The following is a 13,231-nucleotide window of genomic DNA, read 5'->3' on the forward strand; positions in this document are numbered from 1 at the left end:
TTGTTGTCCTACGAGAGACATGGCATCAGATCACAAAAGCATCTGAAATGATTAGTTTTGCCAAACCAGATGTTCAGATCTTGGCAAGTTCAACTTGACTGTTATTATTTAAGAACAGAGCATTTTGGCTCGGATTAGGAGTGCACTTTTGAAGGTGAACTCCCAGTTCTCTCCATTTACAGTGCGTTGTTTCACATCACAGAACTGTCTTGGAAAACATGCTGAATTCCTTTCAGACGATTCCAGGAGACAGTCAAGCGTGCTCCAACTAGTCAGTACATAGGATCATATTAGACTTAGTATTGAGGTCCTTGGTGCCAGTTGTTTTGTTTTTACAAATCTGCCCTTACTGACCCTCACTGCTCACTAATGTAAATATATCCTACATAGCCTTTGCTTCTTGTGTAGTTTACCACTGTAAGCAGTCTTTGTGTTAGAGGTACATAAGCCAAGACCTCATCTGCAGTGACTGGATTTTAGAGCTTTCATGTATATTAACATGACAGTTGAGTATTTCAGAAATTATAGAGTGCAAGGTATGTCATAAAAATAAGCAGTGATTCCATTGCAATCCAATTCTTCAGAACCTCTTAATTTCTACAGAAAACAGATTTTCTGTTCTCTCGTTAAAGATAACTGTTCTCTGAAGCAAAAAGCAATTAGCTTTAATATTTGTAAGCAGTTTTACCTGTGACCCAAACTTAAACAGAATTCAAGTATTGCCTTTTTTTCTTTTCCTTTTAGAGCTCAGGCAGCTAAGCCTTGCATCGTTTTTTTTGATGAGTTTGATTCTATTGCTCCTCGCCGAGGTCATGACAACACAGGAGTTACAGACCGAGTGGTTAACCAACTGTTGACTCAGTTAGATGGTGTGGAAGGCTTACAAGGTAATAATTCATCTGTGTGCTCCTTTTTGTGTAAAAGTTTAGCAGATGTTAATGATATTTTTCTGCACTTTCCTAAGGGGTTTATGTGCTAGCTGCTACTAGTCGCCCAGATTTGATTGACCCTGCTTTGTTAAGGCCAGGTCGACTGGATAAGTGCCTGTACTGTCCGCCTCCTGATCAGGTGAGGAAACAAAACATTTTACATGAGAGGCAAGGAAAAAAAATGAAACTAACGGGCTTTATTCTCCTTTTCTTTATATTTAGTGGAATTTCAAACCTGGACAAAGTGGACTTTATTGCCCAGCTCCAGTTATACAACAGTATAAATTCACTGATTTTAGTGTCAATGTGGTCGCATAAAACTGAGGAAAGACAAGGCTATTTACCACAGTCTTCAGGATCAAATCATGTTCCTGTGGATATAGCTGATTTAAAAAAAAAAATAAAAAAGGAAACTAGTCTGCAGAAAGAAATTGGATGCAGGGTAGTGTTTATCATGTTTTGCATCTTTCTCTGAATTATGAGTCCAGTGCATCTGCTGTTTGCTTGAAGTGATGAACCATAGCCATTCCCATCCCAACTCTTGAATTGTCTGAAGTTTTCAGAGCTGTTTTATTCTGAATCCAGTTGATCCCACTCTTCTTTACCCACATTGAATTTGGAATATTCAAGCTCTTTTTAAGACAGATGTTCACTAGTTAGGAAAGGAATGATTCCCATTGATTTTAGTGGGGTTTGGATCAGGCTTTTGAGGCTGTACAGGGTGTGTCTTTGATTCCCCATTTTATGAGAAAAAATTAGTGCTGTTCATTTTCAAATTAGTCAGCAAATTTAACAAATACCACATAATTTCATTCTGAAATACATATGAAGAAGATGATGCTACAGAGATATATTCTCTTTTTCTTTTTTTTTTTTTTTTGGTAAACTTCTGATATAGAATATGCTCATTCAGGTAAATGGAAGTTTTTCACTTTTGTCATACTTCTCTTTGCAAAAGGACATAAGAGTAGCAGAGTTCACCTTCATATTTTTATATATTTCATATGTAAAACTCCCAGTTATTAACTGGATATTTAGAGAAATATATTTCTCTGAATACTGTGTTTGGTACAGTTTCTCTTAGACTCTTCAAGAAAATGTAACAAAATGTATGCCTATATGTTAAAGATTGATTACTATACAGTATCTCCTATATGTACTATTATTAGGGTAGTACCTTCTTTAAAAACATCCTTCCTCCCTCAGATAGGAAGTTGCTTGTGACAGGGCCAAAGCACTATCTAGCAATCAGGACAAGGAAAATAACAGGTTGGTTTACTGACATTTTTTTCCTCCCTTTTTACAGAATTCACGCTATGAAATCTTAAAAGCTCTCAGTCATTCTCTGTCCTGGGCAAATGATGTGGACTTTCAGGATTTGGCAGCAAAAACAGAACGGTTCACAGGGGCTGACTTAAAAGCTTTATTGTACAATGCCCAATTAGAGGCAATCCATACTAATATAAGTTCAGGTTTAACACAGGTAAATAAAACTGATACAAAAGAAGTCTCTCCTCTTTTTATTTTGATGTTGATGTGTTTGGAAGGGGTTTTTTTCCCCATTTTTTTTTAGCAAAATTATGTTTAAGATTTAGTTTTCTTATATTTGTATACAGAGGATTAAATCTTAATATGTTTGCAGAAAAATGCAAGAATAATGTAACAAATCAGTTTAAATACTCCTTAAACACAAGGTTTTTTTCATTTTATCATAGATGTTTAATGTTAAATAGATTTATATAAGCCAAATCTGTTTATCATTGTTGTGAGAAATGACTGACAGATCAATAGGAGGGATCCCACTCAGACTTTCTTAGGAGGAGCTAGCAAATTCAAGTTTGAGGTGGCACATCCTCAGTTACGGAGGAAGCAAAGAATTGGTGGGGGTTTGTGGAGTTGTTGTAACAGACTGAGTTTGATCTGAGGTCGGGAGAGAAGTGGCAAGGGGATGGTGATACCTGAAGTGGCCTGCTCTTGCTCATCTTCCAGGCACCAGCTAATACTTGCTTTTCCAAGGTACAGGATCCCACCCTTGGTTTATACCCCTCATGTGACAGACAGGTCCTTTCCTCTTTTTGCCTCTATTCAGCCACGTCTCCTCACATTTTTAATGCCTGTCTTCTGGTTCTAGCTGGAAAGGGGTGGGCATGGCTTCCACTGCTTGGAGATCAAAGGGAAGGGTTGGGTCGGGTGCAAGAAGCAAGGAGACCTCTTGGGTTCTTTTTGCCCCAGCTGTTACCAAGGGATGGGGCTCTGATGATGCAACTCTTAGTATTGGGAGGGACCTCCAGCATATCTTCCCTAACAATCCTTTCACTTGTAGCATCAGTAAGTAGTTGTAAGGATACCTGATGATTATCTGTCATTAGAGGAGGCCATGGTCTAAAGCAGTGGTCTCCGGAATGGTATGCACCCATCCCGGGGGTGCACAAGACAATCCATTGAGGTGCAGGAAGAAAATATTAGAACATCAATAGTACATGTGTATAAATTACAAATAAATATGCATATATGTGGTGCAGTGTGCTCAGAAATTTTGTACTGGTGGGGTGTACAATCAAAAAGGTTTGCAGACACCAGTCTAAAGCAACAACTGTGATTTCCACATCAGCACTTAAAATGTGTTGACTATGACCAAAGATGAGTACAGCAGATAGGCACTGTAAAAGTAAACTCACCACAATCTCCTAGAGCACTTTACACAAGATACTAAATTGTCTGGAGGGAATGGCTGAGACAGAAGGAATACAGTTCTACATCAGAAAATGTACATGAAGTTTCCCAACACTTGCTGTTACTGAGTGAGTGAGACAGGTCAAAGCAAGCAAATAAAACCTTATCTCCTCAAATTATCTTTCTAGCATGAAGATGGAAAGTTCTGCTTAAAGGCATTGGATTTTCTTAGCAAAATATTTGGAAATATACTCCCAGAGAAAGACAGATTACTAGAATCAAATGTAAATTTATACTTTCATTTGCACTGTATATGACATTTTTTAATGTATTAGCAATTAGTAATGAGTTAACACTTCTAATGTTCTGTTCTTTCTCACAGGATTTCGGTTCTAGTTCTGAGAGTGACTTCAGTCTCTCTTCCATGGTTTTTCTAAACCACAGCAGTGGCTCAGATGATTCGGCAATAGATGGAGAAGCAGGGCTAGAGCAATCTCTTGTTTCTTTAGACATGTCTGACTTGCTTTCTGAAGATCCAACGTCCAACATGTATCGTCTTTATTTCGGAAGCTCTTATGAATCAGAGCTGGGAAATGGAACTCCTTCAGAACTGGTAAATTACTTGCTTAATATTTTGAATTTTCTAAATATCAGTTGTGAAGCAGAAAAACTGAACTAGGCAAATGGTATGGTTTTATAAATACAATTATGTCTGCTTTGTCCTTCAAACTGTGTTCAGCCTATACCTTGCGGTCCACAGTGCGGAAGAAGATGAAAGGATGGGATCTGACAAAATACCATATGGATTTCTCTGCAACTTTGCAGGACTTTAAAATCAAAATCCCAAAATACTGCTTAATACCTTATAATCGAGCAAACTGCATTCATACTAAATTTTATTATCTGGTCTAATGGCTTGTTGCCTTCCAAAGTTTGATACTAAAACAGTTTTTGACTTTTTGGTGGCTTGCTGGGGTTTTCTTTTTAACTTAGTTTTATTACTAAACAATGACCATCTAGCTTTCAAGAATTAAGTCATAATCTTAAGAATCAACTAACATTTTTCAGTTGCCAGTAGAGCATGCAATAATGGAATAATCTGACCATGGGATTGTGTAAACAACAGAAGTAAACCTTAGCTTGCATCATTGCTCTTAAGAAGCAGAATTCCTGTTGTTGTAGTATCACATTGCACAGAAAGCAGCACGTTCTCTGGCTAGCTTGCAGATGGGGATGTGCTGGTTGGCTGCCCAGCACCTGCATAGTGATCAGCTGGCCAGCTCGACTTGCTTGGCTGCCAGGTAAGCAAAACAGAATATGCTGCCTCTGAGCTCCTTATGGTGAACTGTTGTAGAATTTCTATTACAGTTATCAAGGTTGTTAGACTCTTGTTTTCAAAACTGTCTTGCATTGATTCTTAAAGCCAAAAATAACTTATCTTGAAATTGGAGAACTAATTACTGACTGCTAAGGTGCTTTTGTATGTTTTATCTTGCATTATAGATGATAGTGTTCCATTAACGTATCTTTAGAGACTTCATTTTTCCTCTGTGAAAGTTTTTCAGCAAGGCTATGAGGACTTTGATCTCTTAAAGCTGTTGAACTTGAAAGTTCACACTTCTCAAATGCACAGAGAATTTGGAGGTGATTAATATTTAAATTATGAGTCACTCCAAAGCTAACTACATAAACTTGCCCAGATTTCAGAACCACTGATTTTCATATGTAAGTGAAACAATGGACTTTGTAGACCTTCCTTTTTTTTTGAGATAGGCCATTGCAAAAATATTTAGACTTTTTCTAAAGATGAAACACTTTATTTTCAAATTTGTACTCTTCCCCAAACACTGTGGAAAATTAACCTAAACTGTCTGTTCAGAAAGTTATGTATGTGATATATTTTTAAGAGAAAGTACTCTTTTTGCCAGTGGGGGCAAGCTTATACTGAATTAAATTAGTAGGCTAAATCTTAATGGTGGAGTTGCTCTTTTAGATCCATAATGAGTTAATGTATTTCTCCTTGCGGTCAATTTAGAGCTCTTTGTGTTTGTCTGGGCCAAACTCCATAACTCATGATTTCACCAGTGTGACTCAGAGAGACACAGCATCATCCCAACCTTCAGTGCTTAGAACAGCTTCTCAAGAAGACTCCCTGGAAAATAACCAAGAGCAGCAAACAGAGCACCTGAGGACAGAAATCAGTGCTATCAAAGCCAATTACAGAAGCAAGAATGGAGTATGGCAGGTTTTTTGCTTATTTAGTCTTAACACTTTTCTGTTGTTTTCCCACACTTCTTGGTATTTCAATAAATAATCTCTGCAATAATATTAAATATAATGTAAGAAATATAGCAAAGATAAATGGTACCTAGGAGAAATAAGCCAGATGTTAACATTCATGTAACTAAATAGTTATTTTTGTGTTATTAATACTGGAGGGGGGTGGGAGAGTTGTGGTGGTATTTATAATACATTTGTCTGTACATATAATGAGGAAGTTCCAGAGTTACTGATATTCATGGCACTGTGTCTTTGTTTCTGTGGTAATTTCCCATTGTCTGTTCATGGCTCTGTTTTCAAGGAGGACAGCACCCTTAATCAGTCAGCACTTGCCAAGAATGCTTTAATTATTACCCAGTCCCATCTGATGACTGCACTTGAGGGTATAAGACCATCCATTAGCCAAGATGACTGGAAGAATTTTACTGAACTGTAAGTATTAAATTTTTTTTTTGTAATTGTGTATTCAGTGGAGATTTGGCCTTTTCACATTTCTTATGCATCAGAAACACCATAGTTATTTACTGTGGGGAACAGCAGTGTTGAATAGCTTCTGACAGCAATTTTTTTCAGAAATAATAAATTACATACAAAATATTTTACCAGTGCATTGTCTTTTATTGTTTGTTAATGTAAGACCTAGAAATTCCAATCACAGAGCAGAAAACCCTTGTATTATCTTCAGAGCTATACCAGTACAAAGAGGCACCGATTTTCTGAGACTTAGAGCTAGGTCCTTCCTGCTCCCACCGAGCAGTAGCCCCTCGTATTTTCAAATTGCTGGGTTTTGACTCTCCATAGTGGTCTTTGTAGCTGCTGTTTCTGGGAAAAGGCAATCATCTGCAGAAAAGGAGAATGTGTCTCCTTAGACTTGGAAATGACTGGAGTGAAAAAGCTGGAAACTGGCATCAGGATGTTCTGTGATCTCACCAGCAGGTTCTTCTGGCATGAGGATTGTTAGGAGTTGTCTTCCTCAGCTGACACATAGATAAATAGAGTTTACAGCAGGGAAAAGAGAGAAGGGGCAGGGAAGGAGGAGAATGAGATATGCTTCCCAGGAGTCTATACTACCCTGTCCATTTCTTTTCCTTGTCTCACCTCCCCGCCCCCCCAGCCCCAAGAAATAAAAAAAAAGAGAGCTCTCTGAGTTAGGTTTGTGGATGAAAACTCCTCCAGGTCCCCAGGTCTGAGGAGGCATGCACTCTTCTTTTCTGTAAAAACATACGTAAACATCTGTAGTTCTGTGTTGCATTAATGTGGCTCTGAAGAGGCATATGCAAACAAAGGCATTTCATAAGAATTTGCTAATATCTTTTCTGTTTCCAGGTATGATAATTTTCAGAATCCCAAGAAGAGGAAAGGACAAGTTGGCTCAACATTCAGACCAGGACAAAAAATTACTCTAGCTTAGTAACTTGTATTTGTTGTAATTGCTAAATTGTAACTGGAAATGACAAATGTGATTAAATCAGATTATTTATATTCATATGGATTTATTAATGCAGCAGTTGAAGATAAGTTTCTTTTGAACTTACATGCTGTAAAATTATGTCACATTTTATTTTGAAGAAAATTGTCTTCCTTCAGATCAATATTAAATTTTTGAGAGAACATTGGTTACATTCTGTCCAGTTGTTTATCACAAAATGATAAATTTTGCTTTTTATCAATATAGTTGCCAAAACCTAACAGTGATTTCCTATCCCTGTTTACTGCCCAGGGAGGTGGTGGAGTCACCATCTCTGGATGTGTTTAAGAAAAGACTGGACATGGCACTTAGTGCCATGGTCTAGTTGACATGGTGGTGCCAGGGCAATGGTTGGACTCGATGATCCCAGGGGTCTCTTCCAACCTGATTGATTCTGTGATTTTCTCACAACAAATAGATTCTGTTTGAATAAACTGTAATATCTAATGGTGGGAATGTTTTTTTAAAATTCTCTAAAGCCATTCTGTAATGGCCTTTGGAGAGGTGTCAGAGAAGTGTGGTACTTCATATGTTTATTGGTAGGCAACTAGTCTGATACTTACAGAACAGCTATGGAAAAAAAAAAAAAAAGACAAACCAAGATAACTATATCTTGTTTTCTGCCACTGTTTATTGTTCAGAAGAATATCGAGTTGCATTTCACAGCAACTGTATCTTCTTATCCCCATCTTTGCTTCTTGGAGACTGTTCAAAAACATCTCTGATGTTTGGAAGCTTTCTAATGTTACACCCTGAAATTATTCACAAATACTGTCTTAGATGAAGATTGTTAAAGAGTTGTCTTCCTCAGCTGATACATAGATAAGCAGGACTTAACAGAAGGGGAAAGAAGGAAGGGGCAGGAAAGGAAGAAAACTAGAGATGTTTCCCCTGAGTCTATACCACCCTTTCACAACATTTTGCCAATACTGGGGGGTTTTGCTTAGTTGGTTTTTCACTAATCCTCCTTCCCTACTATTTACCTTCCTGAGGTAATTAAAAAACATTTTTTTTTTTTTTTTTTTTTTTTTTTGTGGTCTTTCATAGCCATTATGTGCCTTTTCACACCTGTATTTCTTTGGCCCATTGGGCATTATTACCCTTTCTGTGATCAGATAGTATGTCCAGGCTTCCTCTGATCACTTCTTTGGATAAATTATTTCATTCATTGAAATGTATCATGCTATGTCAGTAATTAGAACACATCATATTGACCGTATGATTATATTGTTTACTGCTGTCTGTTTGTAGTTCCTATTCCCAGTGCCAGCAAATAACCCAAAGAATGTATGATTTGTATGTTTATTCTTGCAGCCTGGTACAGGTGAAACCTGTATACGCTACAGGCCTTCATACACTACAGCTCTGAGCTCGTAGCAGTTAATACCCCTGATACTCTCATTTATGCTGAGCTATTGTTTTTTACTCATGCTTAACTCTCGCTACAGTAGGTTTTGAAACTGAAAATTCATATTGCATTACTAGAAAGCTCTACTGTTGTCAATACCAGTATGTCATTAACATGATACTTGTTTTTTTTAAAGTGGATATATGTTTGTTTAGCATTAGAGCCATATCTTAGCTTACCTCTAACCTTGAGTTCATCTTTCTTATATAATAGTGTCATTTCTTTCCTTGTTCACCTTTTTTTAAATGGCTATAGAGAGGAGTGTGAATAGGGGTTGAACAGATAAGCAATTTGATGCAAAGGAGCAAGTCATTCCCTGTCAGATGCTCCATGGTAACTCACATTTACGCTGTGGTAATTGTGAGCTACTTTGAAGAGATTTATCTTTTAACTGAAGAGGGGCGAATCCATGGATATTGTTAATGAAGTGCAGCAGGCTGTAACTAGTTACTCTGCTTTGTTTATGTGTCAAAACTCAAAAACTTTATGGGTTTTTTTTTTTTAATTTCTTTTCCAGGTCGAGTAATTCATTTTGGGCATTTCTGGCCTTCAGGATGTAGTTTATTTGTTTATCAGTTTCTTGCGATCTTTTTTTCTGATGATTATTAATCCAGTGACATTTCAAGCTCATTCAAAATACTTTTTTCTCTTCCTTGAGTTTCAAATTCCAAATAGTTTTCATCTCTAACATAAGGAAATCTTATATTATCTTCCATTCAAATACTTTCATTTGAAACTTAAGCCCAGTTAATTTCATTGATTAGTTCCTATAGTTTCTCAGATAGCTCTAGGAGCTTTTCACTTATTCTTCCACCTACTGGTTTAACAATTTTTCAGCCAAAGGTTTTTTTCTACAACTACTGCTTCTATCAGAAGGTGGTCTTCTAGCTCTTTCCTTGCCAAAATTGTTTAAAGTACATTGCAGTTTATTACATCTTTTCTGTTTTGTAAAGAAATCTTCAACTGTTACAAAAGCATCCAGATTAGCTCAAATTAGTAGTAGCATCTCTTCTTTAACTTATGTCTAGATAATGGATGTACCAGATTTATTAAAAATGGAGATTATTTAACCTTCCTAGTAATGATAATCTCATAATGCACTGATACTTAAATCTGAAAGGACCAGGTAGAGGCCAATCATAATTAAAACAAAGACAGTACAATAATCTGTGGAATTACCTTCACACTTGGAATCATTTAATTAGAATCACAGAATCATAGAATCATAGAATGGTTTGAGTTGGAAGGGACCTTAAAGATTATCTAGTTCCAACCCCCCTGCCATGGGCAGGGACACCTTTCCTCTAGACCAGATTGCTCAAAGCCCCATCCAACCTGGCCTTGAACACTGACAGGGAGGGGGGCAGCCACAACCTCTCTGGGCAACCTGTTCCAGTGTCTCACCACCCTCACAGTAAAGAATTTCTTCCTAATATCAAATCTAAATCTCCCCTCTTTCAGTTTAAAACCATTCCCCCTCATCCTGTCACTAAATGCCCTTGTAAAAAGCCCCTCTCCTGCTTTCCTGTAGGCCCCCTTCAGGTACTATACTATACTTCAATGCCAAGTATTATATTGTAAAGTTAAAAAGGAAAGCATGCTTGCATTAGGCTGTATGTCGAGTTCCTCTCAGTCAGCCAAAATTAATTAGATAATATACTGTTGTGGAAAATGTTCTTAAAAACCAGGAAGCCTAGGTTCCAAATCTGCTTTCCAAATCGTCACTCATTCTTTTTCCATGCAAGGAATGTCACCAGTGTGCTGAACTAACTCAGGGGGTGTGTGTGCGTGTATGTATACACATACACGTTCACCCCTATATAGATAACCTTGACTATTGCCTTGGGTAATATCATTTGATCCAAGAAAGCAGGTCACTATTAATAACTAGTTGCTGTTAGGTGATCTTCAGTTACATTCTGAATTATATGAACATCTCATCTTAAAAGATAGTAGAGTATCTAAATGAAGCCTGGCTAAGATCTGTTATACAGGCACACAAGTCCAACGTACAGGGAGCATCAAGCCTATAGCTAAATGGAGGGTAACCCCTTCTGTACAAGCAGTGTGCAAGAAACATCGGCTGGCCTGTGGAGGCTCTTTCACAAGCCTGGTATTAAGAAGTATGCCAAGAGCGAAAAGGGACCAACAACAAAGTTTGTTTCACGTTCTATAGGGCAGCGGGGATTTAGCTGCAATGGCTCATGATGGTACCACAGGCAGCCAAGCAGCGGGTGTCATGTTTAGGCCTTTCGACCACTATTTTCCAGTCTCCCCTGTCAAGTCAAGAACGAAGTAAACTCCGAACCAGCAACCTAAAAACGGACAAATTCTGTGCCTCCCTACTAGCTCATCTGCCATTCCTACCTCCCTTAAGTGATACCGGTGTCAGTTTTTCTGGGTGTATATTACAGACTATATAAAAGGTTGATAACATGGGGTAGCTTTTTTCCTTTCACTCCTGTTGTCACCAACTTTGTCAGCTGTCACTGACCTTTTCTCAACTGCCAAACAGTCTTTCCCTGTAGTCGAGGGACTTCTGAAGAAGCGAGTGTTAAAAATAGATGTAAACACTTCTCTCGTTTCTAACATGCAGGGGAGTATTTCACTTTACTAACAGGAACTCCATTTCCTCTACTATCCCATAATTTTTCTTAAAAAAATGTTTAGGCAGCCTTTACTCTAAAAGTGATTTATGTTTGAAGCTATCTTCTTACAGCTATGTAGCTGATACATTTTTCAAAGGCAGTGTTTGAAAAATTTATCTGTTTTGATGCGATCCACAATTCTGGATTGAGTCTGTTGATGACTGGAAAAAGTTTCTGGAAAAAAGATGACACAAGTCCTTAATCAGTGCAATTAACTCTACTGAAAAGCTCAGAGGTCTGAATGTTGAGGGAATTTGTTAATTCCTAATAACCAAAATCTGCCAGACTTGCTCTTCCAAGAGTTGGAGACACTGAATACCATCAACTGTGTTAGGTCCTTTTATTGTTAACGCTATTCTGCCATAAATCACATTTGTTGTTTGTTTCAGAAACGGAATTTCTGTTGTACAGTAAAAATTTCACAAGATATTTACTGTATAACTTTTAGTTCTTAAGGGCCATTCCATTTCCAAAAGGAAAAAATAGAAAGATTTCCTAACCCATTTGAAATTAAATTAAAAGATAAGCAATGTCTGCTGAGGCTTAGATTACATTAGCCTTATGTTTCCTATTAGACGTCAACCAGCTAGAACTCTGCTTGACAGTATTTTAAGCATGACAGTTAGCAGTCTGGTTAAAACACACAAATTTTATGATTTACATTAGATTTGAAAAGTACTTTGGATTTTAGTTCATCCAAAGAAGTCTAAATTTTGTGTGCACCAATATATATTTAATGTCACACAGGGAGTTTCTCCCTACCCCTCTTCTGGCATCAGGGAAGCAAACTAAATTCCTCCAGCCCAAAAGCAAACAAATATTTTAAAATCCAATTTCAAAACAAAAGCATTGTATGAATTTAATTTCTTCAGGATATTTTACTTGAATTAACTGGTGTGTGAGTTTGAGTATGTGTGTGTATACATATATATAAAATATGAAATGATAGTTGGCTTTTTTAATATTATTAATCTAATTTATCATTTCACTTGTTGCCTAATTTATTTCATAACTCCTAGTTATTATGAAAATAGTAAAATACATACATGCTATATTATTGCATGAGGATCTGACTTTTTGTTTCTTATTTAATACCTCTGAAGCTCATATAGTAGGGTGGGAGTGGAGCCTACTTTTCAGGGAGTTAAGATAACAATCATAAAATCATGAGCCATGCAGGGACTTGGAAGAGACCAGACGAAAAACAGAATTTCTAGCGCAAGTTAGGCAGCATTAACCCTAGGGAATGAAGTTGCGAGACCGGACTACACTTTGTCAGTGTCAATTGACAGGCAGGAATTCACTCTCACAAGCATCATTTGGGAATAACCCATTTACAGCTGCCACAGGGGCTGCTCAGCCAGGGGGGCTGAGGTGGTCTGGTAGAGGTCTTTCAAAGCAGCACTCCTGCCATACATCTCATTACAGGGGTTTGCGGAGTCTCCATTGCACTGAATATGCCCCCTTTTAAAAATGGGCCATCTATTAGCAGGACCTTGGGCGTCAGATGTAAGTATGGGTCGAGTGAAATATTTTGCATTGGAAGCACAAGGGAGATGGCAACTTAGTCGTGATGATAGTGTGTTTGACCTCAGTGCAAGCTGTGGTAATACACAAAAAGTTTAGCATTTATTAACTAATACCTGGCTTTGCCTCAGGTACAAATTTTGAGACATTAGTTCTATAATCCCTTTTAGTTTTTTAGCAAGTCCTGTACCAGATTATTTATTTTTTTTCAATAGCATATGCACAGCAGGATTGGAATGGGACAAATCTTGTTTTAAGGCACAATTGCTTTAGTTTTTCCCATTTCTAAAATAGGCCA

The 13,231-nt window shown here is 37.5% G+C and overlaps 1 protein-coding gene across 3 annotated transcripts in view; it reads left to right on the forward strand.

The window, feature by feature from the left end:
- PEX1 (peroxisomal biogenesis factor 1) overlaps positions 1–7,495 on the forward strand; it is a 28,462-nt gene extending 20,967 nt beyond the window's left edge. For 2 of the 3 annotated variants that reach the window (XM_068405492.1, XM_068405494.1), the window contains exons 18-24: positions 745–887; positions 965–1,068; positions 2,236–2,412; positions 3,985–4,215; positions 5,638–5,847; positions 6,184–6,314; positions 7,209–7,495. In XM_068405492.1, the coding sequence (XP_068261593.1) occupies positions 745–887; positions 965–1,068; positions 2,236–2,412; positions 3,985–4,215; positions 5,638–5,847; positions 6,184–6,314; positions 7,209–7,293 (1,081 nt within the window). In that variant the 3' untranslated portion in view covers positions 7,294–7,495. The remainder of the gene's footprint in view (positions 1–744; positions 888–964; positions 1,069–2,235; positions 2,413–3,984; positions 4,216–5,637; positions 5,848–6,183; positions 6,315–7,208) is intronic. The other variant, XM_068405493.1, reaches the window with a different exon arrangement.
- The last annotated feature ends 5,736 nt before the right edge of the window (positions 7,496–13,231 follow it).

The sequence above is a fragment of the Nyctibius grandis genome, chromosome 7 (genome assembly GCF_013368605.1).
Source record: "Nyctibius grandis isolate bNycGra1 chromosome 7, bNycGra1.pri, whole genome shotgun sequence".
In the NCBI taxonomy this organism is placed as follows: Eukaryota; Metazoa; Chordata; class Aves; order Nyctibiiformes; family Nyctibiidae; genus Nyctibius; species Nyctibius grandis.